At 41.0% G+C, this 23,139-nt stretch overlaps 1 protein-coding gene across 1 annotated transcript in view; it reads right to left on the bottom strand.

Annotated features, from left to right (window-relative positions):
• The window catches only part of GFRA1 (GDNF family receptor alpha 1), a 179,197-nt gene extending 156,381 nt beyond the window's left edge, over positions 1 to 22,816 (bottom strand). The window contains exons 1-3 of the mRNA XM_033149568.1: positions 22,616 to 22,816; positions 21,075 to 21,377; positions 19,402 to 19,485 (exon numbers count right to left, since the gene is read on the bottom strand). Coding sequence (XP_033005459.1) covers positions 19,402 to 19,485; positions 21,075 to 21,377; positions 22,616 to 22,655 — 427 coding nt within the window. The 5' untranslated portion in view covers positions 22,656 to 22,816. The remainder of the gene's footprint in view (positions 1 to 19,401; positions 19,486 to 21,074; positions 21,378 to 22,615) is intronic.
• Between the last annotated feature and the right edge of the window lie 323 nt (positions 22,817 to 23,139).

The raw sequence follows: 23,139 nt of genomic DNA, 5'->3' as shown, positions 1-23,139 counted from the left end.
TCTGAAATAAGGAGAAATATTTGCCCTTTAAAAAAAGTCAAGTTACAAACAAATTTACAACCTTCTCCCCGCCCAGCAAAATGGTCCCATCTTGCTTGCCCTGACCATCAGCCAGCAGTATTGCACCTAAAAGCACTAATATCATGAGGGTGCACTGCTCCAAACAATAAAATCAAAAATACAATTGACAGAGCTACCTTGGCAGCTTTCACTGAACACTGGTGAACCAGAAGCTACCTCTTTTGACTTGACTTCAACACGCAACAGTTGTTACCTGACAGCTTGTCTTACGTAGCTTGTTCCAGCTGAATTTATCAGCCCCTTGCTACTTGACAAGCAAGGCTTCTGCTTGGAAGCAGAGGTTGCACACAATCAAAAAATGAAGAATGGCTGAATGTTTCTGGATAGAAACTACAAGCATGGCTTTTTCTTCCTAAATGATGTTGGGGAGCAGCTTCCTCTTCCAGAAGCCCTGTTTGTCAACATGCACACTACTATTTCCCTGTACTATTTTATTATCCTGTATATGCATACCACTTTGTTACAGTCAAATGTCTGAACCCTCCCAATTTTCAAATTAAGGCTGTAGTCCAGGCATACACAAACTCCGGCCCGCCAGATGTTTGGGACTACAGTTCCCATCATCCCTAGCTAACAGGACCAGTGGTCAGGGATGATGGGAATTGTAGTCCCAAACATCTGGAGGGCCGGAGTTTGCCTATGCCTGCTATAGCCCTTTATGCACTTGTCTGAGAGTAAATCTCATTAAGTTCAATGAGACTGACTTCTGAAGAGACATGCATGGGACTGCACTATAAATGATACTATACTGTTTTTGCAAAGGATATGTGCATCCCAATTGCAGTCAAGCCTCTTACATCCCCATGTGGTCAAGCAATAATGGATCAATACAAAGCTGACAGCTCAAATCTTTATTTGTTCTATTTGGTCTTTGTTCCTATAACAACTTAAATGTGATTTAACAATTGCATTTTAAAAATCAAACATGCGCCCATGCCCAATTTTGTCACATACACATTAAAAACAAAAAAGTGATTACGATCAGGTTGTAGGCAGATGGCACAACTGCGTGCTAAAAAAATGATTTGCTTACCACCTGCTCTGAATCTCTGCATATGTTTACAAAATTTCCATTTTGAAAATAAGCCCCTGGCTTTTCTGTCTTAAATATTCTTGAAGTAGGTGGGCTCCATCAGTTGTACTCAGGCTTGCATTGCCCTGAAAAGCTTGCATCCTAACCACAGACAGTATTGTCTTGAACCCAAGCAGGTGAAAAGACACTCCAGTAGCAATTTCATGGTGAGCTTTCAAAAAGCTTTTGCAAAAGTTCCTTACCAGAGACACTCTGGTGGGTGTTTGGATCAGGTTAGCCATATTGATTTGTATGCTGTTGGTGGATTTTTGTCGTTGTCTTGTTGGGCTGTGTATGTGATAAAGGGGAGCCATACCAGGGTGAAGGCGTCTTCTTATATTTGTCCCCATGTCAGTTTCAGTTTATTGGTTAAGTTTTTCCTAGTAGTGCTGTTTCCCATACTATTTGGTACCATTGGTCCAATGCTTACTCCTGACAGGTCTCTCCAGTGTCTGGTTATGATGTTTCTGGCTGCTGAAAGTAGGTGGGTTATGAGTTCTTTGTGGTGTAAATGGGCATTGTTGTCTTGGAAGATGTTTAGTAGTGCCAATTCTGGGATGATTTCTAGTACTTGCTTAAAACAAAATCGAAAATTCTTTCTAGTAGCACCTTAGAGACCAACTGAGTGTGTTCCTGGTATGAGCTTTCGTGTGCATGCACACTTCTTCAGATACTTGCTTAGTTATTTTACATATTTCTTGTATGGCTGTTGTGCAGAGTAGTTGGATTTTGGGGCACTCCCACCACTTACCAGAGACTCTTGAGTCAGAACAAGTCCTCTTATGAATCAGTTATTGGTTACAGATCAGGGAACAGAAAATAGAAATAAACAGAGTTGTCAAAATATAGAGATATAAGAAGTTGGGCTCTCCAAGAATATGTGCTTTTTTAAACCTGTTCATAAATAGTTAGGAATTAACAGCAAAGTTCATTCAGTGTGGTAAAACAAATAGGGACTGCAAGCAGCTTCAAAAGAGTCCCTCCAAATTATGTGAACAGGCATTAAAATATCAAATGTAATTCAATGTAAGCAAGCATAAAGTGATACACATTGGAACAAAAAAAACACCTAACTCTAGTAATGGGGTCTGAACTGGTGACTGGCCAGAAAAAAATGATATTGGAATCATGATGGAAAACTTGATAAAAAAATATCAGTAAGTGGCAGCTTTGGAAAAAATGAATTCTATGCTAAGGGTAATTAGGCAAGGTATTGAAAATAATACTGCCAATGTCATAATGCCTTTATACAAATTTATGGTGCAATCATAACTGGAATACATGCACAGTTCTGATCACCTCCTATCAAAAAGTGTATTATAGAACTGGAAAAAGGGCAACCAGGTGATCAACGATTTGGAAGATCTCCCCTATGAGAAAAGGTTAAAAGATTTGGGGATGTTTAGTTTGGGGGGGGGGAGGTGAGCTGGGGAGATGAGAGGATAATGGTATATAAAATTATGCATAGTGTGCAGAAAGTGGATAAGGAGAGGCTGTCCCTCCCTCCTCCTGCCCCCACTCTAATAATACTAAACCCTGAGATCAACCAAGTGGGAGATTTAGGAGATAAAAGCAACACATAGTTTAACTTAGAATTCACTGTCACAAGACGATAATTGCCAACTTCGGCAGCTGTAAAATTCATGGAAGTCATCATGGACTAATCAATGGCTCCTACTCATGATGGTGATATATTACCTCCAGTATCAGAGGCAGCATGTCACTGAATACCAGTCTCTGCAGATTGTGGGCAGGAAAGTGCTATTTCAAACATATCCTGGTTGTGGGCTTCCCATAGACATCCCATGGCTATTTGGAGAGCAAAATCCTGAACTACATGGGCCTTTGGTCTAATCCAGCATGGCTCCTGTTCTTTAGGGGCCAGTTTGTATGTAACACTAAGCCAAACCATGGTGAAGTATGAACTACAAGCATGTTTCTGTTTTGTTCCTTCCTCAGCCTCAGTTTTGTTCCTTCCTCAGGACAAGCAGAACCTTAGCCATAGTTTCATACAGCATTAAAACTGAATGCAGACAAACCATGAGCTGTAACTAAGGTTTGTTCCTTCATGGTATGTCTGAGGGAGACACACCGCAAGCCTGGGTTCAGATATAACACTAAGCCATGGTCTGGATTAGCTCTGTGTAGTGCAGCAGCTGGGAAGGAATTTGCTTCCAATCAAGCTGGGCCCACTTGAGGGTTTTGCCTTCCTCATAGCAATCATCACAACTTTCAGTGGATAAGCCATTAGATGGAGTCTAATATTGGATGAGGGGGTGATTTGGTGCATCACCCCAACCCTATGCAGGTGCTAAACCACAGTGTATCCCGGTAAAAGGGTCTACACACTCTACAGTAAAGGACAGAAGTTTCTGTCCTGAAGCCAGGCAGAGGGCAGATGAATCATAGAAATTCCAACTGCAGCTTGGGAAGTGTCAGCTTAGTCGACCTGCAACTCGAGATGGTCCTTAACCTCATGACCTCAGGGCTGTCTTAAGTAAATCCGGCGCCCTGGCGCAAAGATCCCTCCGGCGCCCTTCGCGCTCCGCCGGGCAGGGCCAGGCGCGGTGGGCAGCCGGAGGGGCGGATGGGGATGCTGCCAGCTGTGCTTCACCTACACCTGCGCCTGCTCAACCAAAGCGGCGGCGCTGCTGTCCAGGGAGCCCTGGCTGAAGCACCGACGGGAGGCTCGCTGACAGCCTCCCTGAGTCCGCAGCCTGAGAAGAGGTGGGCGAGAGCGGCGCTGCCGGCGGGGCTGGAGGGCGCAGGCGCCCTCCTCAGACCATGGTGCCATGGCGCCTTGCGCCAGTAGCCTCAATGGCTAAGACGTCCCTGCATAACCTTGACCAAAATCTCTGCTTTCAATCTTAAGGCAAATTCAGGATACATACTCAAAGCCTACTGACATCTTTAATCAATAAAGTTGTGGCCAGTTTTTAACCCCATAAAGTTGTGGTGTCAATTTGTTATCCTTGTCAATACATCCATCTTTCATCCATGGGAGGAACACTGTTCCCGGGTCCACAGTAATATGGAAATGTGGCTTACTGGAGCAGAGCTGTGGCCTTTCTGGCCACCATGAATTCACACAGCACCAAACCGTCCTGCAGTTATCTCCCAGATTCTGTTGTCACTCTGATTTCAGAGTAAATCAAGTGGCTAGAAACACTTTACTTCAATATTAATTCCCACAACGAAATCCCAAGCTATTAAATTAGTGCACTTTACTGTTTTGGGGGGGGGGGGGAGACATTTGTCCTCTTTGGTCTGTGGAAAATAATTTCAGCAACTTGTAAATCAAAGCCTTCTTTTAAATGACAGCATCTTAATTTCCTTCTGTTTACAGTACTTTGGCCAAGACAATGATTATAGCCTGCATTACAGTCTTTTGCAATTGTTTTCTAAAAATCCCACTGAGTTTAGCTTTAGAGGAAAAATTGCTATTTACCAAATCAATTTCTTTTGCCTCAAGTCAGTGTCCTGGGTATAGTTACTTATTGATTAGCTTCTTGATATGCCTTTTGTTTAGTTTTCTTTCATCTATGGGATTACATGCACATATTTAAATCTCCTGCTCATTTAAAGCAATGAATACCAATCTCTTGTTTGTGCTGGGGTTTTGCAGATTTGCACCCTGATCCCAAGCATTTTAATTGGAAGGCTCTTTGATGCCAGTGGGACTTACTTCCAAGTAAATATGCTTGGGACTGCAGTCTTAATTTTGGAATAAGGCAAAATGGAACAATAGTGTATTACTGTTTTGTAGGCTTTGAAAAGGGATTGATTTATAAAAGTAGTTCCACAGCCCATTACTTTTAGAGTTTTCTATAAATGAAATAAAAAGCAATCTACTCTCCTATTGATACCATGAAGAATTTACAAGCTTAAGCTCCATTAGCATTAATGAAAGTTACCTACATACTGTGAAGCTGTGACAGAGGCACTGAAGGACATAAACCAAAGTTAGCCAGCCAACTGTGACCATTCCTGGCCTGCTATAAATTAACTCTGAAATGCCTAATTAAAACTCTTTAAAGGGAACACACACAATTACCAGTGTAACTTAACTGATCATTTTTTTAAAAAAAATGAAAGAAGAAACCTGACATTTTGCAGAAATGTAAGCATATTTAAATTATGCACCAGTTAACTCTGGAAAGCATAATTATAGTGTTATTAAAAAGGCTAATAACAAATAAAAACCCTACTGTGCAGGGTTTTGTCTGTCGTCCAGAAACACCATAGCTCCCTAAAGTCAATGTAGTACCCTCCAATTTTCATCAGTGTGCTCCAGAGTAAATGTTTCTGTCACAGTCTTATTGTGCCAACAACACTGTGTGGATGTACTGTACATATTGGAGAAGATGTTCAGGCCCTTTAAACTTGCATTTCACTGATAATTATACAAAGTTAACATAATGTTTATTGGGGAACAATGAAAACAGATTCACAGTAAATGAATTTGTTTGAGATGACTGAACCTATTCCCACCCAGCTGCATCTTCTCTGCCTGGTAGTCTTCCATCTTCCTTGTAGGCCCAAGGTTTTTTTTTTACATTCAAGGGGTATATAAATTGTATGAAATGAATAAATAAAAAGGATGAGAAATAGCACTTTAAAATGGACCATATATAGTCTGTGCAAAACTTACAAAGTGACTATTGCCCTCAAGGAAAGCTCAGAGGTGTGCTGTCAAGATCATTTGGAATAACATCTTAAACTGGACCATGACTGTTCTATACAAGAAGATGGAAGGGAAACATAACAAAATACCAGTGCAACCAGTATGAGACAGTTTCCTCTTCTTGGAAGGATGTGCCATACACCATGAATAATTCACTCTGAAATCAAGGTATCATCTAAGTTATATTACTGCAACTTGTTATATGTGGGGCTGCCTCTGAAGACAGTTCAGAAACTTCAGCTGGGGTGGAATTCAGAAGTCAGGTTACTCACTGGCTTCTTCTCAAATGAAGAACCAATGTAATGAATTATTCTATTTAATAGTTCTCTTCTTAAAAATAATTCTACTCAGGCTTTCAGCTGTTGGAATGGAAACATTACAATTCTTGCTTGAAAGGGAACCTAAAAGTGCATGAACTAAAATAAAAACTATAAAACTTCCACTTAGTCACAGCAAACATTATGAAATCATTGCTTTCTTTCTCACATCTCCCCTAGAGCACAACTATAGATAAACTCAAGTCTTCCCCCTGTCCCTCTGACAGTAGGCACTACAAAGCTGTCAAATAAACCCCACTTCTCCAAACTGCCAACAATTTCAACACCAAAATTACAGATAAGATTAAAGCCATAGTCATCTTCCTCATAGTATCCTCTTTAATTTTCTTCTGTGAAGGTGGGGCATTAACAACAGGAAGAGACATCTTGCACATCGTCTGCCTTGGGGAATGCTTGCTTAGAAACACATACAATTTGACCTCTCCAAGCATCAAAGCCATTTACTTCATCAGCTATCTGAACATTTCATGTTTTACAGTCTCCATTTCACTTTTAAGAAAACTAAAATTAAGTGAGATGGCTGTCAGCCAAATAAAATAATGCCACATTTTCTCTGTCTCCTTCAATTAATATAAGAGCACACATCATTTTCATGACTTTCTATAAGAGGAAATACCTTTGCTGTCCCTTAAAATCTTTTTGTAAATTTGCAGGGGGAAAGATGTCAGCTTTGACCCCTCACTTTGACTACGTGACAGAATGTAGGGATGTAAGTCTTTATTGAAACGTTTATTATAAGCTGGGGATACAGGAAACAGCTTTATACTGAGTCAGACCACAGATCCATTGGTATCTATGCCTGGGGTGGGAAGCACCCAGCTCCTGCGCCAAATCTGGCCCACAGCTAAATGTCATCTAGTCCCCCAAAACAGCCTGTTCTGGTGGTTCTCCTCCTTCACTGGAGAAGGCAGAAGGCTTTCCTCCTTCCACCATGAGGTGGCTGCAGTGCTTGCTGTCCCTCATCCCCCTCATGAAGAGGTTTCACAAGAGACTTGATAGGCCAGTCCCACCCCTCCAAAATCTAGCTCCTGCAGTGATTCTTCTGTACATCTTGGCTGCATCTGCACTACTCTTATTTTTCTGATTGAGGGGAAACAAGGGAGAGCAATCAGCAGATGGCAAGGATCTGTCCAGGGAGAAATGCATGCAACAGAGCTCTCAGATTGGTAATGTGCTTGGGCACTTTATGTTACTACCAAACGAAGCCTTTCCAAAGTGCCTGTCTCCCATGCTTAGCCTGCTGGAGAATGAGCTGGGCATTAAGTATAGCATCAGCATCTGTATCAATACAGTATCTTCTTGGTTTGGGCCAGGGGATTGATGGATTCCATTGTGTGCAGCACTGCACCCATCAGCATGCCCAAGAAACCTTCTGCACTGTGCACCCTGGTTGCATACCTAAGCCTAGCAGTGTGTGTGTCTGTGCGCACACACACACACACACACACACACACGAGAAAGAGATGGGGAAAAGAGGCTGCAGTAAGAGAAAAAGAGGCAAAAATGTCATTTTTTTTCTAAATGAAGCTTGTCATAAGCAGGAGCACATCTAGGTCTCATATCTGAATGTTGTTATAAATCACAAAAAGAGAAGACCATTTTATATTTGTCTTCTACATAGCTGCTTCTTAGATCTCATTGCTGGCTGCACCCAAATTTTGGCTCTGGCAGCTCATTTTTCCTGTGGGTATACAGTCCTTTATAGGGGGGGGGGGGAATATTCCCAGTCAGGTTTACCCTGACTGGCAGTGGCCCTTCAGGGTCTGTAACAGCCCTGCTAGAAGATAGAACTGTTTGATTTCTGCATGCAAAGCATGGGCTGTGCCACTGAGCTACCGGTACAACTATTCCTCCCTCAGGGTTCTCTCTTTACTTCAACACACCCTTTCACACAATTTTGCACAGCATCTGTGGTGCATTCATGGAGAGTTTGCAAAATCTCCATATTTTGTGCACCCATCAATGACAATTAACAAGGATTCCACAGACCCAAATGGGTCCACATCCAGTTATGCACATGAAAGTTAACAACAACAATTCAATGTAAATAAGCATGTACGATTGCTTTCCTGATCAGAACTTCATTCTGAAAGCTTTAAAAAGTAAAAAATTGAATAGCTTTCCTTCTGCTCAATCAAGCAGCATCCATAAATATTAATAATTATCAATGGGCTTGATTAGCTTTTCTGCAGAACGCTTGAGATAATTAATCTGCCACTTTAGGTATAACTAATGTAAATCTGCTAAGTGTTCAACTCAGTTAAACTCTATATATCTATGCAATAATATTTTTCACTTTGATAGCCAACGGGCAGGTAGCACCTTTTGTGGCTTTGTCCTTGAAAAGTATTACTTCTCCCATAACACTCCAAATGTCTCTTGTCTCCCCCCAAAAATTAGACCAGTTCCCTAATGATCTAAAAAAAGGGTCAGTGTTTTATCATAAAATATCCATACTTAAACTATTGATATGTGAATAGCTTTAATGTTGTTAGGGCACAACAGAAATTTTATTTGGAATACGTTTATTTAGTAAGATCTAAACACTAAGTAAACCATGCAGATCTGCCAATTATCTTGCTCTGAGCATTGATATAAGAGACAGCAAGCAAGAGACTACCCAAGTTTAAACTCTTTACTGAGGTCCACCAGTCACAAAATTGTGGTGCAGGGGAAAAACTAGTCATAAAATGGTGGGCAGGTGGAGACAGAGCTTGGCACAATCAACTGCAAATACTGACATCAGTTTCTATTACCATCTTAATCCATCTTTGGAAATTCCTAAATTCTTTGCCGTAGCATTTCTCTTGTGCCCAGGAGTTCCATAGCTCATATAATTAATGAGTGGCAGAGTGTTGCATTAATTGAAATAGGAAATGGAGGAGATTTGACTTATGCATCCTCAAAGAGTTCCCAGGCCAGTATATAAGAGGCTGGGGCTCTCTCTTTTCGATTTCAGTCAAGCAGCCTTCCCCAACTAGTACCCTCCAGATGTTTTGGACTACATTTCTCATCATCCTTGCCCACTGGCCCTGCTGGCTGGAACTGATGGAGAGTTGAGAGTCCAACTCTGAAGGGCACCAGTTTGGGAAAGGCTGAAACAGAGAGTGTCAGTACTGCAAATGCATTCTAGCCTAATTTCTTAGACCTTGCCAGTTAACCTCTCAAGGTGAAATGGAAACCCAAGAAATAAGATGATAGCAGACAAACTCAAAATGGAAGAGGGCCAAAATGGAGAGCTCTATCTGTGGCAGCAATAATCAATGACAATACATAACCAAAGGCACAAGGAACTATGGATCTGGAGTAATTAGATAGGTATATTTCCTAAAGAACTGATGGGAGTTCACTAAGCCTGGATTTAAAAGAGTAAGGAATGTACAGCAGAAGGGGAAAATAATGTCATGTGAAATCAATGGAATTATCCATTAGGACAATGAAGATGGACACTTGATTAAGAAAGCACAGAGAATTCTATGCTGACATACCCAAGCCTGAGCACTAGGCGTTACAGACAAGGTTTTTTTTTTTTTAAGTAATCAGAAACATCTTCTGCACCTCAGTAGCTGGTGTCAAAACTTTAATGGAAAAATGTAATTTTTGGATACTAGAGAGTAATAGGATTCATGTAGATTTTGAGGGCAAGGATGCATCTCTGCTGCTCAAATTGTCTGATATCATCAGCTCTTTTTTAAAAAAAACCTGTCACTTCTACACATTTCTAAAGCCAAAGTGGGCTATTTTTCTGCCATTACATTTTTTGTGCTGTGCTGCATATCTCTTACATTGCATTTGTAGCGGGAGAGCAGTCTACATAGGACAATAACTTGACATTTGCAAAAATTGCCTTTCATTCACTCAACTCTGCCATTTAAGTGCTTCTGAACAAGTAAATAACTGAAATTGTGTTAATGACTTATTTCAATAGCAATGATTCCAAGTAATTGCATGAGTTTTAGCTACAGAAAACTGCCATGTTGCTCATTTTACAATGTTAGCAAAATGCTAATGTGAAAACACACACACACACACATACAAACAATTGTCAAGCTCACTGTGGAAAAACTGCTCTGCAGCAAAGCAAAAACTGTTCATGAAATCATGCTTCTAAAATTTATATACTAGAACAATATTCTTTCCCAAAGCTTAAGCAAGATTAATCCCAGAATAGCCTGTTTACACTGCCTCTTAAAATACAAGAAATTTTATTTGTTTTTATTAAAACAGACACACACTGTGTCTAGTGTTCCTAACAAACCATCAACAGTTGATGTATGCTGCAAACTCTTCAATTGATGCCAGAGTAATTCCAGGCAGTAAATTGTAAATAGTATAATAAAAAAGACAGGAAAAAAACAGATATTTGAAACAAGGAAAAGCTAAAATCTTTAAAGTGTAAACACATAGCAATCTACAAGTCATGATTTACAAAGTTTTAACAACAGAGAAGTGACCTTTGTTCTGGATTGTCTTATTTCTCTCTTTCTGAAGCAATATTCTGTTCTGCAAAATTCAATGCATACACAACCAAGCAGCCAGGGGTAACCCATCCAAAAGTCTCCCACAACTCATAATCTGGAGGTCATTCAGCTGCAGAATTTAGGCTTGACATGTCATTGACACAACAGCACCCCTTTCCTCATGGAGAGAGGTAACTGTGTTAGCAGAAAAGGAAGACTGGACACTGGAAATGTTCCATGAGTAACTGCATTTTTTAAAAAAGGCCAAGAAACTCACAACATTACATAAAATATTCCGATAAGAACCAGGAAAGTTATGTAAACCCAAAGTATGCAAACTGCAAGTTGCAGAAGCAGTGAAGCAACAAGATTTCCTTCTCTGCAAGGATCAATCTTATTACACACACACACACACACACACACACACACACACACACACGAAAAGGCATCAGCTACTAGCATCCATGCACAACACTGATAATTGCTGTCTGCCTGGAAGCAAAGTTGGCTGCCTCTGCTACTAGAATCTACAGTCAGAAATGTCAGTGGACACAAACACTTCCACATATTCATATCAGCTTCTTATGTAAAACTACTTGAAAATGGACGCCTGACTTGTATGACAAAAAACTGTCATCAAGGTCAAAAGCATATTCTGGTTGTTGTTACTACAAGACAGACAGGACTGTTCTAAACAATGCAGCTACAATATGAACACCATTTCCAATATTATAGCTGCATTCAGACCAGCAGAACTGCTATTAATAGTGACACAAGAGTCCTATTCATACATGCTACACACAAGCAAGATCGTTAAAAGGGATCAGTCACACTGAGTAGCCCCACCATCAACACTGTGTGTGGGAAGCATTGGAAGCTCTTCTATTAGGGCAGAGCTTTCCAAACTTTTCATGTTAGTAACACACTTTTTAGACATGCATCATTTTATGACACAGTAATTCAGTTTTACTAGCAAACCAGAGGTTAAACTAACCCCTTTCCAGCCCCAGGAAGAGCACAGGGAGCATTCACGCAACACACCTACACACCACAGCTGACCCAATAACATATCGCAACACAGTTTTGACAGCTCTGTATTAGGGTTACCAGAGCACAGCTCTCCCAATAATAATGCCAAGATAAAAAACAACAACACCCCACCCCAATCTCAAAGCCACACACAGCTGCCTGTCCCACACGCATTATTTACTTCCGTGAATTTACAGAGGCTTGCAAAGACATTTCTGTCAATCAGGTGTCTGCGCCATTCAGTCAGTCCTAATCCAAACGCACACCTATTGCAAAAATGCTCCTCCCACGTGTCACTGAGCAGAAAAAACATTGTGACTGACATTTCAGTATTAGGACTTACCGCTTTTCAGCCCCCATTGTGAAGGTTCCACCTCCCTCATAGGGGAGCAGAGAAAGTTGCAGGGTTTGTGGTAAGCCAGGCTGGGCTGTTCCAGTCCCTGGCCATGTTCATTGTAGCCTCTTGCACCATCAGCCTGACAGTCTGAATATCCTAGTTGTATCCAAGATTCTTTTAAGCTAAGCTTTTTTCTGGATTCCGAATCTTATTTATCGGTATTACATGACCCCTTTCCTCCAAGGAGCTCAAAGTAGCATTCATGGGTCCCCTTTTCCCCACGTTATCCTAACAACAACCTTGTGAGGTAGGTTAAGCTGAGAAACAGTACTTGCCCAAGGTCAAACAGTGAGTTTCATTGCTGATTTTAACCCTGATCTTCCAGGTCCTAGTCTACTTAATGCCCCTAGATTTTTTTCCATATTCTGGTAAAAAGAAGCGGAAGTCAATAAGCTGGGGGAGGGGAATAATCATTTCCCACTTCATCCCGACTCTGTAGTTACAGAACAGGACCTTTTGCATAGTGGCACACACTCTGGAATATTTTCCCTGCTGATATAAGACATGAACCAATGCATTTTTGTTTACAAAAGCCTTCCTAGAGTAATGACATGTACCCCATATTTTACTTATCATTGTGGCACTGTAAAACTGTATTTGATCCTATTCCTGTAGGCTGTTTAGCTTGTATTTTTTAAATTCTTGTGCACTGCTTTGGAGTTGTTGCTTTTTTCAGTGTTATGAGTTTTATAACAACTCATAAATATATAAAAAGTGAAAGCAGTATAAAACTTCCCCTTTTCTGATCCAGAGAAATGTCCTATGCTGTTGTTCCCCTCCTCAGTCATTGCCCACAACATATTTATTATCGAAGATTTCTCCTTTCTCACAATTGCACCACTGCACTGATTCATCACAGACACCTTCTACTTTTGTCCTCTACTTACATTAGCCCCTTCCACTTCCCCATCATGAAGAATTCCCAGGGAAGCTCTGCAGGTAAAGGATTCCCCCACTCACTCTGCCTCCCTTAGATTTGAAGTATGGGACAAGTGAGATTGAAGCAACTGTGAGAAATCATCAGGTGTAAGGAGTTCTAATGGTGCCATCACTTGAGAATTCCCTTCTAATCCCCTGCAAATCTCCAATTTCTCCAACAGCCATAGAGCCGTAGCACAACACTTATCGCTGGAGATGGAGAACTGGAGGGGAAACAAATATGACAAGAGCCAGATGAAGGTGAAAGGTATAGTAAGGTGTTCAGCATCAGATTACAGATATGAGTTATTTTATGATGAGCTTGTTTGGTATCTGGCAACAGTAGCACTAGACAGGGTGGGAGGCTGGTTGAAATGATAACCCAAATATTGGTGGCTGAAGGATGGTCCAAAAGAGGCCAGCGCCCCCAAGTCTCTCCTTACTACCCATCCTCAGTGCCTCAACATAGCTCATATCCACTCTCATCCATCAAGGTAAGTCAAAAATACAAATGCTTTGGCTGAAAAGGACCAAAACAGTATGAAAATGCCTCTGAAAAGGTATAAACATAAAAAATTAATGGTTAGCACAGATACACCTTACAGAAAAGTAGTAACATATTGATCACATGCTAATATTCTCAAAAAGTGGACTTTCTTTCAGATTTTTGCACACTGGGAGTGGAGGTCTGCAGGAGGCTTCTATGATTGTTTCGCTGAATGTGTTTCAGAGCCCTCAAGGGATAGGGAAACCTGCTTCAACACAATTCTCGACAGCACAGAGGCTTCTAAGCACCTTCCCACTCAACACATGAAAGTATGAGAGGAGCCTGTGTGTGAAGGGGACACTGGGGTGGGGCTTGTGTGCATGGCTCCACCACTCTACCTACTTTTAACCCTTGCATATTCAGGCAAGTGAAATTTATACATCAATTTACTCTCGAGTATGCATATCTAACGTATTTGAATTTCGCACATCTTTAATTATTTGTTGCTTCCTAATAGGTTAGTATCAAGATCTGCCATCACCAGCAAGTAACCGGTTTCTCATTCGTAATCCAAATCAAAAATGTAAACTTTATATGCTTTATTACTGAAAAGACCTCAGTAAGAATTATTATGTTCTGTACATCCTGAGTTGTATTTATTTTTAGGAAGCCATATAATGCCACAATAATGCTGCTATTAAAAGCTGTGTTTCCCTGTGTTCCAACGCAGTGGCATTGTAAGAGCAAGCTCCCCACCATATCAAGTTTCCAGAATAAATTTTTGACAATGAAAATACGTATGCACATCCCCCTTCCAGCTCTGACTCCTGCATTCTAAACCACCCACCCCAACTGTTATCACACAATATCCCAGCTCAATTGTATAAAAGCAATACGAAAGTAGATGAATATATCTTCATTTTTAATTCACAGCACAATCTACAACCCACCTCTGTATTTCTGATTATTTCATTTCACACTTGTTTCAGAAGTTGATCCACTGGACACTGCCTCTGATCTAGAAATGTGTACAGGTGTGTGACCCACTCAGTGGGTCTGTTCAATTTCATGCTGCATCAGCCACCGCAAACGATACTCAAAAGACTCTGGTCGCCATGCATAAAAATCCCAAACGAGTCTTGCAGCTGCTGTCCAACATTCAGTAGGACAGAAAAACCCAAACTTAAATAGTCAGGGACCACCACAGTAAGCAATTATTGCCAATAAAGCAGGGTTGCTGCCTTGCAGGTGCTAATCTGTCGCCTTCGAGATGAAGTCTGATGTCCAAGTTGACCAATGGCAACAGATGATGGGAGTTGCAGTCCTACAACATCCTGCTATAAAGGTTCAGACTGACAGTTCATTCATGTGGCAAAAACTCTGGTAGAGCAGCGGGGACATGTCATGCGCATTTCCGCCCATGTTTTTGCCACGCCCGTCAACTGGGTCCAAGCAAAACTGGTCAGGATACCAAGCAGCCATTGCCAAATTTACATGCAAGTACAGTTTGAGATGACCGAGCTATCTAATATGCCCATGCTTAAGTGGAAGTCTACCTGGATATCCCTTGCTGACATTACTTATTGGTTTGTTTTCATTAATAGAAGTCTTCAGCAGGACTGCCAGTTTGTTGACAGTAAGTATTGAAACTAATGCATCAGAATAAAGTGGGATGAATTTAAAAGCCCTCTCCTCTCACATCCACAGCAGCATGAAGCCACTTGGCACTATCCTTTGCCACTGGGGACAGTATGTGTAGAAAGTCTTTACATGAATGGGACAGATCACATGGCTCTTTCCCACACAGCTATCCCTTCTGGCCCAGTGGTGATCAGGTGGGAAAGACCAACACATGAGATCTGCGGGTATAGTGTGGTATAGAATTTTAATAAATAATCATAATCATAATAATTTGCAAGACTCATGTGCCTTCTCCATTCACAGAATTATCATGATCACACCAAAGGGAAACAGACCCACTGCAGCTACTGAGAACCGCCCTGAGACCTCTGGGTATAGGGCGGTATATAAATTCAGTAAGTAATAATAAAGGAGGATATTCAGTGTGTGATTTTCTTGGTAAAAAGAAGAAATAGATATTCTAAATTGAAGTATACTTGGAAGATAGCTCCTGGTACTTTTCTGCTACATATCCAAATTCTGAAGACAAGAATTAAGTACCGGGTAAGCTGGGGTCTAGTTCTACACGGCTTGAAAATCCTTGGTGCAGAGACAGGATAATGGAAAGGATGCCAGGCAAGTCTTGTTTCAAACATTGGCCTTGTATTTAAGGTAGATGCAGGATAAAAATTAAGAGAGGACGTATTAAATGAGACCATTTCTCCACAATACCTAGCTATACCCCACTTCCTTCCACAACATGTCTATTCAAATACAAAATTCTAGCATTCTATATTTGAAAGACTGTTCAGGTTTAAAAACAACAACAACTTTACCACAGATTTGTAGGACTTGACTCTTAAAGTCTCAGAACTAATTCAAAGTCCCTCCAGATGTTGTTTGACTACAATTCCCATCAGCCCTAGCCAGCACGGCAAATGGTCAAGGATGATAGAAGTTGCTTTACACAACCTTCCCCATTCTAGATGTTTCCACAGCCTAGATGATTTGGATCAATGGTCAGGGATTATGGGAGTTGTAGTTCCAAACATCTGGAGGGAACTAGGTTGGGGAAGGCTAGTGTAAATGCTGGTGTCCCCTTCCACTTTAATATAAGAGAAGTCTGCACAGTCCAGCCTCCTTCACTCTTACCAACTATATCCCTCCACATGGAAAAGTAAATAATTTCTAAAATCAAAAGCTGCATAACTGTGCCCTATTTGCTTAGCACAATGTGCCTTTAAACTGCAGCAGCATACACTTACGACTACAGATAAAGCAACCATGCAGTCAGTAAAAAACAACACACACACACACACACACACACACACACACGAACTGCTAAGCTCATCATATAACTGACACCGGAAAATCATAACTTGCATTTATTAAAGAAGCATGCACTAAGTAAGAAGAGTGAACAATTCATTTTCATCAGTCTACTGTTCACTCCACAATTGTTCCAAAAGACAGTTATGGATAGTTCCCAAATTGATTCAAATAAATTATTAAGAAGCTTGATCTGCGCACAGTAAGGAAAAGCTACACAGAAGGCACACAAATTTGTTGTCTTATAAAAGGGCCAACATCTGACCTCAGTTATACTCATATATAACCCAAACAAGAGAAAGCATTGTCTGAAGTATGCTTAATATGTAAACACTGACCAGGTTTGGCAGAAGAACAGATATAAGCCCTGCCTTAAGCAAGTTTGCTAATCAGATCAGCAAAAATCAAAATCAGAATACAGCGCAAAAATTCTGGTACCCTGGTTAAATAGGCAATGAAGTGGAAAGAGCACAGTACAGGGAAGGGTTTGATAATTTAACTTTAGCTGCACAGTAAAGTATAATTAAGAGGTATCTACTGCTGTTCAATACTACCAATCTGTTAGAATAGCTTTATAACCAGGTTATAGCTGGAAGTATAAAAAGGCACTTATTTTCATATGTTGCAGTCAAGTGAATTAGCACAGAAATTCTGGAAATTTATTGTTATAAAAAGTGAAAAAATAACAGATATTAAACTTCATTTAGCTCCTTTGGTGCTTTTATTGACCTTCAACAAAAAACTGTGCCTTTGGCAAACCAAGAGTTAATATGAAATCTCATGGCTAGAGCAAAGATATTGTTGACAACTTACAGTATCTGGTGCACCATAACTAAATTATGTGAAGTAGAAAATACACTGCATGAACTAATTATATGTGTGTACAAGAAAGGAAGTAGACTTAACAATAATTTCATTCCAAACTGATAAATACATATTTATTACTGGAAAAATCAACCACATTCTTCAAGCAATATTATTTATGCCTTCAAGCAATATATTTATTTTGAGAAAATGAACACACATCTCTCTCTCACACACACACACACAAACAAAACACAACACAAACACACACATACATATATATACATATACAGTTGTCCACATTCATCATAAAGCTTAAGCTAATGAAACTTCTTCGTGATTCTACCCAAAACTAATCCTGCACATCTCTAACTTCTACTGAATGTGTGGAAATACCATACTGAACAGATCCAATTTGCCTAAGTAGATCATACTGATCAGTTATAATCACTGTTGCACCAAGTTCCAGGAATCTAACACCTAAAGAAAACACCTCCAACCCACTCCTTCCCATTTTGCTAAAAAAAAGAAAAAAAAGAAATCAGAACTGAGGCAGAAAAGAAGCCTATGTTCTGATCAAATTAATTTTAAAAGGCAGATAAACAATTATCTTAAATTGATTTAAAGGAACATTAAGAGCTCACTTTGCAAAGTTTGCATTGGCCTATTCAGATGAAATTGTCATATATTACTTATTTGGAAAGCCTTCAAGAAACCATTTCCTCTCTAGACCATTTATCCTGGCACTCTGCTACTCTAATATTTTAGGGCTCTCCTCCCTCCCCACCATTTCACAGTCTAGCCAACACAGTTCCTGTCTTCACCAAGGAACTGAGCAGTAAGTTTAAGTGCAAACATGCAAATGTTATATTGGCTGGTATCTCAGGTACTGTATTACCAGTTTTCAACAGAAATGTCCTATTTTGTGGATAAAGTGAATTATATAGTTGAATGTAACAGACTGCAAGATTGTGGCAATGCTTAAAATATATGGTGTCAGTAAATATTTCTCATCCACAAGAAATGTAATTTAAGTTTGGAAGCAAAAATGCATCCAGTCCCATTCCATAAAGGAGAAAGTACTAGACTTGCTCAGGATCATACAAGGGAGACTTTTGAAAGCAAAACTGCTGAAAGAACAGTAAGAAAATGAATCATTTATGCAAGCAGTTTAAAAAAGTCATTATAAAGGAGACACTCATTTCTTCCTCTCCCAGAAGTGATAGAGAATTATTTCATTTGTCTTAAGTGCTTAAGTGTCAAACGAGGTAATCTACACAGGCCACATTAACCACCAGGTGTTGCACTGTAAATTCTGGAGGCACAGAATTAGATTGCAACCTGCAGGTATACTTAGCTTCCCCCCCCCCCCACTTCTATTCCCCAATAAAGTAGTATAAGAAGTAAAAAATGCAATGTTACAAGAAGTATTGATCATTTATACACTGCATGCAGCAGTCTAACAATAGCTACTTATGCTGAACAAAAAGTAAATCATAATTTCCAATAAATACCAGTGACACATATCTTATTCATACACAATACGTGTTCATCACTGGATGTCTTAGTACTTGGTGATTCACAGATTAATGTATGGACTGTATTTGAGTTTATGTCAGCTGATGTGAATGCTCTGTATGTGGTATTTGGTCTGGGATGACTGTTTCACAAACTGATGTGATCACTTGATGTTGCAGTCATCCAGAGATGATACAGGCATATGCAATTTCACCCAGTCTGTCTATTAAAGAGTCAGGCATTTATAATGGACAAACAGTGATTGAGCTCACATCAATACATTTGCAATCCCATACATTTCTACTCGGACATAAGTCCCAATGCTTTCTGTGGGGCTCACACACAACTAAATGCATTTAGGATTGCAATCTTGGGCTATAATCCTAAACACACTTGCTAGCAATCAACCCCCACTAGACACAATCAAGTTTAACATCCAATGAAACCTGTGTAGGGCTGTACCATGTGTGAAAGTAGAATTCATGCTACAGTAGGCCCATATGGTTTTTCCATAGGTACCCAGACTATAACTTACATTTACTACAGAACCAGTTGTGCTCATTTTGAAATAGAAAGAAATACATTATTAAACAACCTCACATGCCATTTTGAAAGAGTTAGCTAGGAGCCCACAGTTCAGAAAAATAAAAATAAATCCATTTACCTGATACAATTGGTGCTAGCCTGAATATGTCTGATAACCTGCTGTTAACTGGTTCATAAGGCGACTCTTCAAGCAAGTCATTCCCTAAGGACAATGAAAAAAAATGCTTTGTTTTTCTCCCATGTTTATTACCTTCTGAAACCTCAATACAACCAGGAGTTCCAGCCTATAAAGCTCAACATACAAATCCAACCAGCCACTACTTATTTGCCCCAACTGGGTCACCAATTCCTCCCCAGGCCCTTTCTCCAAAACCTAGGCCTGCCCCATCTTCTTGTACCCTTTGCTTTAGGGCTGGCGATTCTACCATAGAAATATAGCTTCCGCAGAACTATCTCCTCCCTCCTGTGGCTGTAGTGAAGACAAATGCTAAATAGCATCATGCTGCATCACCCCAGCATATAGTCTATAATAATGTGGAAAGGTCTTTTTTTATTCCCATCCTATATCACCTATTCTTAAGAAGCTAGTGTTAAAATCTGGTTTCTTTTACATTTAGAAGCTTCAGGAGAGAAGTATTTTGCCAATAGCTCCTCTTCCTCTTCCACCATGAAATGGAATGATTATGGAACAGGTGGTTACCTGAAATAATCCTGATTTCAAGAGATATAAGGGGAGGGAAGTTTGTGGTGTGGTGTGGTGTGGTGTGGTGTGTGTATAAGACTATTAAGTAAATTCCCATATATCCAGTTGTGACTTACTTTGCATTTAGATATTATCTTCCCTTGCTTGGGACAAGGGTAACCAATGAAACTGAATCAAATGCTACACTCTTATACATAATTACCCGGGAGTAAGCCCCATTGAACTCAGTGGGCCTTACTTCAGTACAGATGTGCCCAGTAAAAGCAGCCACTCTTTTAAAAGTGAGAGGATGTAATATCCAGTAGAGACTATCCAGTAATAGATATAATTTAGTGTGAAAGCTAAAACCAATAAATCCAAAGTCATTAAATTATTCAGTGTTGTCATTGACTAAAATATTGATTTCAATTAGGTGCCACAGGTGTGGAAGCTTTAGAAGAGATATTATAAAACATATCAAGGACAACAGAACTGGGTCTTAAATTCCCAAATCAACAGAGTCAGATTCCAATACTGTATTGTCTTGCTGCATCAGGAATCAATGAACATTTTGTCAAGTTCAATACTCTAAAGAGTGAACAATTAGTAGGTTCTCTTCATCTGAACCCTTTCCCCTAAAGTATCTACAATCCTACAAGCCATATGCTTACGTAAGTACACAAGTGGAAAGGAGGCTTTTAAAACGAAGACCCTGTGTAACTTTTCAGGTCAGTTAGGAAACAATTAATTACAGTTTGACACAGTGGGTGAGGAGTGACCCCTCAACCCTGTGAAGTTTGATCTCATTAACAAGTGCTGAGGAACTTTTGGGGTAGAGAAGTAAAGTACCTAATGCCCTAAGCTTTTGACTTCGGTTTACAAAGGTCAGCTGAGTCCCCCTGGAGGAAATCTTTTATCCTGCATTTCCCAACAACAGGCGACTGCAGCAGCAACAGCTGCTCTGCCTGGGTGGCTGGAAAAGGTCCTTAAAACACAACGAGAACTACAAGGTCAGCTCATGGTAGATCAGAGGGGCAGAGGTGGGGAACCCCATGCTAATCGGAAATGGGGGGGGGGAGTGTGGAATGGTTCAGTGTTTTGTAACGTACCCTGTAAGCTTTGGTACATGCTCCAGTAAATACGTAGGCAATTTTTCTCCTTCTTCATGCCTCTCTTGCAGCGGCAATTGTAGAGAGATTTCTGCTTCAGAGCCTCCATGGCGCTCTTGCACTCGTCCTTTGCCTCCAGGCCTGTCGCCCGACTGAAGTTGCTCTCTTTGCCTGCCACGCACTGCCTCAGTGTCCTGTATTTCGTGCTGCAGCTCTGCTCCCTGAGGCACTGGTCGCTGGCTTTCACACAATCCAGGCGTTCCCCTCCAAGCAGCCCGCTCACTTCTGCGGACAAGAGGACTTCTACATTGAAAGAGAAGGAGGAGGAGAAAACACATTTCAGGCTGTGTGTAGACAGAGATGCCAACTTAGGAGGGACTCTAAAAGGACATAAATAATTGTACTGGGGAAAGAAAGGAAGTGGATGCTTTACTCGAGCTCCCTTTCCTCCCCCATCAAGCATATTAGAGGAGGAGGGAAACAGGGCTTCCCAACAGAAAATCCAGCTTCCTTCCCTACCCCCACCCTACAAATCAAGTGCTTAAAACTGCATCCCTACAAAATGAATGCCCCAATAGAACATACAGAGAGGTTCTCCCTATTACACAGCCAGTTTCTCCAGCATCAAAGGAGTTTGGGAAGGTAACTGAATTTTTGCTACACCTGGATCCTGGACCTTAGTTATTCCCAGAAAAGTGTTCATTTTATTTTCTTGGATTAACTACAACCAGACCAGGAATTCCCAGATTACTTCAATTTACAAGACAAACCACAGGGGTTCACTTGTGGAGTAAAAGACCTACTCCCTCTCTCAATTCAATGCTCTTCTCCTTCATGCTCTGCTGAGAGCAGCAACAGTGGGTTAAGTGCTTGCTCTCAGTTTTCACAAAGGGTTTGCTGTGATTTTAATGACAGTCGTGAACAGCTAGGCGAGAGAGATCTCTTTAAAAGGCTGTGATTACTACACTTTCTACAGGAAAGGTACAAATTGACAAGGGTCTTGTTCTGGTATTGCTCTCCATCCAGGACTTTTCACTGAAGCAGTCAAAGCAGATCGTAGCCACCCCAGTTCCTCTCCTTCCTTACCGTATCTCTTTTCTCGCTTATGGAAACACTGGCATGCACACACACATTTGTACATCATGTCTATTGTCAAAACAGAGCAGATTTGTGGCATAAACCATTTTCCCCAACAGAAGATGCAACCATCCATCTTATGCATAAATGTCCCCACTTCCCTACTCAGCAAGTTGCCAAGGTTGAGATGGTTTGAAAGTTTCCCTTCCAACTTGCTAACAGATAGTTGAGATCTCCTCTGAGCTTTTGATGAGCACTCTGTCCCTGTCAAAGGATATTTGCTAAAGCCGTGATTTAAAAACTACAGAAAACTTCAGGGATCCCTCTTTAAAGAGCAGGTTGGCAGACGGCAGTCCACACACATCTCAGATCCCCACAAAACAAAGCCTTGGACTTTACAGAGGCCAACTTCCCCCCCCCCCCGCTACCCGCCCGCCCGAGCCCTGAAAACACCAGACACTTACCCATTAAGGGCAAAACGAAGTATAAGGTGGCCAGAGACATCTTGCTCTTTTGCCGGTCGTCCTCCCCAAGTGCGCTCGGTTTCTGCCACTCCAAGAGGCGATCAGCACGTAGATATTCCAAACCAGCGCGGTTCCAAAGCCCCCAAGTTCATATCCACGGAATTCCTTAGAAAAATCCCCCAACCCGCCCACCTCTGTCCTTTCCGTCCAACAGCACCAGTACCAGCAAAGAGCGCCTGCTTTGCAAGAAGGAAAGAGGAAAGGGAGAAGAAAAAGACGAATGCTCTCCTCTCAGATCTTACATCCCAGCATCTTGGAAAACGGGAGTGTTTTTTCCTCAATGAGGGGAAAGAGCAAGAGGGAGGGAGGGGGAGAAAGGGAGACTCACGCCGGGGAGCGCGCGAGTGCGACACACAAGAGCAGCTTTCGCCTGCCTCTTAGGGAGGGGAGGCACTTTTTCGCCCCCGGGGAGCGACTCCAAAAAGAGGCACACAGGAAAAAAAAACCACAAGAGAGGGGGTAGA

This window comes from Lacerta agilis, chromosome 5, assembly GCF_009819535.1.
Source record: "Lacerta agilis isolate rLacAgi1 chromosome 5, rLacAgi1.pri, whole genome shotgun sequence".
NCBI classification, from domain to species: Eukaryota; Metazoa; Chordata; class Lepidosauria; order Squamata; family Lacertidae; genus Lacerta; species Lacerta agilis.
This window is presented reverse-complemented; position numbering and strand designations above follow the sequence as displayed.